At 57.5% G+C, this 887-nt stretch overlaps 1 protein-coding gene across 3 annotated transcripts in view; it reads left to right on the forward strand.

The window, feature by feature from the left end:
- The window catches only part of RNFT2 (ring finger protein, transmembrane 2), a 45,913-nt gene extending 45,032 nt beyond the window's left edge, over positions 1-881 (forward strand). For all 3 annotated transcript variants that reach the window (XM_015567556.1, XM_006754129.2, XM_015567561.1), the window contains one exon: positions 635-881. In XM_015567556.1, the coding sequence (XP_015423042.1) occupies positions 635-769 (135 nt within the window). In that variant the 3' untranslated portion in view covers positions 770-881. The remainder of the gene's footprint in view (positions 1-634) is intronic.
- Positions 882-887: the final 6 nt, after the last annotated feature.

Genomic DNA, 887 nt, shown 5'->3' on the forward strand with positions numbered 1-887 from the left:
CAAAAGGATCTTTTAAAAATTCAAATCATATCAAGTCACTCCTCTGCTCAGAGCCCTGCCATGGCTCCCAAATTCTCTCAGAGTAAAAGCCCAAGTCCTCAAAATGGCTCACAAGGCCCTATATGACCTGCACCGCCCCCATCAACTCTCTGATCTCAGCTCCCCCTCCCACCCACCACACTCCAAGCTCAGCCACACTGGCCTCGCTGGTCCTCCAGCACACTGGGCACACTCCTGCCTCAGGGCCTTTGCACGAGCTGTTTCCTCTGACTGGTGCGCTCTTTTCCCAGATGCCATCAGGGCTAATGCCTCATCCTCCTTCAAGTTTTACCCAAATGTCAGTATCTCAGAGCAGTCCTCCCAGGCCACCCTGTTTAACACTACACCCTCCCACCCCACCCTGCAGCATACCCTATGCCCCCTTCCCTGCATTTCCATCCTAGCACTTGAAACTGACATTCCGTATGTTTTAAAGATTCATTTTGCCAGTTGTCTCCTCAACTAGGGTGTAAGCTCCAGGAGGGCAGAGCTGTCTGTTTTGTTGGCTGCTGAGTCCCCAGCTCCTCAGTCGGAGGTGGGCATGGCGTGGGCGCCCAGTAAAGCATCCTGGTGGCCCTGATTGCTGTCCCTGCAGCACGTGTTCTGTGAGGAGTGCCTCTGCCTCTGGCTGGACCGCGAGCGCACCTGCCCGCTCTGCCGCTCCGTTGCCGTGGACACCGTGCGCTGCTGGAAGGACGGGGCCACTTCGGCACACTTCCAGGTGTACTAGCACCGACACTCCGGCACGCCCAGGGAGATGACGGAGGGTCCATGTGGTCGGGGCCAGCTCTGGGGACTTCCTGGGAAACAGGCCGCAAGCTCTTCGTGTCCTGCCTCCCGCCTTTCTC

The sequence above is a fragment of the Myotis davidii genome, unplaced genomic scaffold (genome assembly GCF_000327345.1).
Source record: "Myotis davidii unplaced genomic scaffold, ASM32734v1 scaffold1330, whole genome shotgun sequence".
In the NCBI taxonomy this organism is placed as follows: Eukaryota; Metazoa; Chordata; class Mammalia; order Chiroptera; family Vespertilionidae; genus Myotis; species Myotis davidii.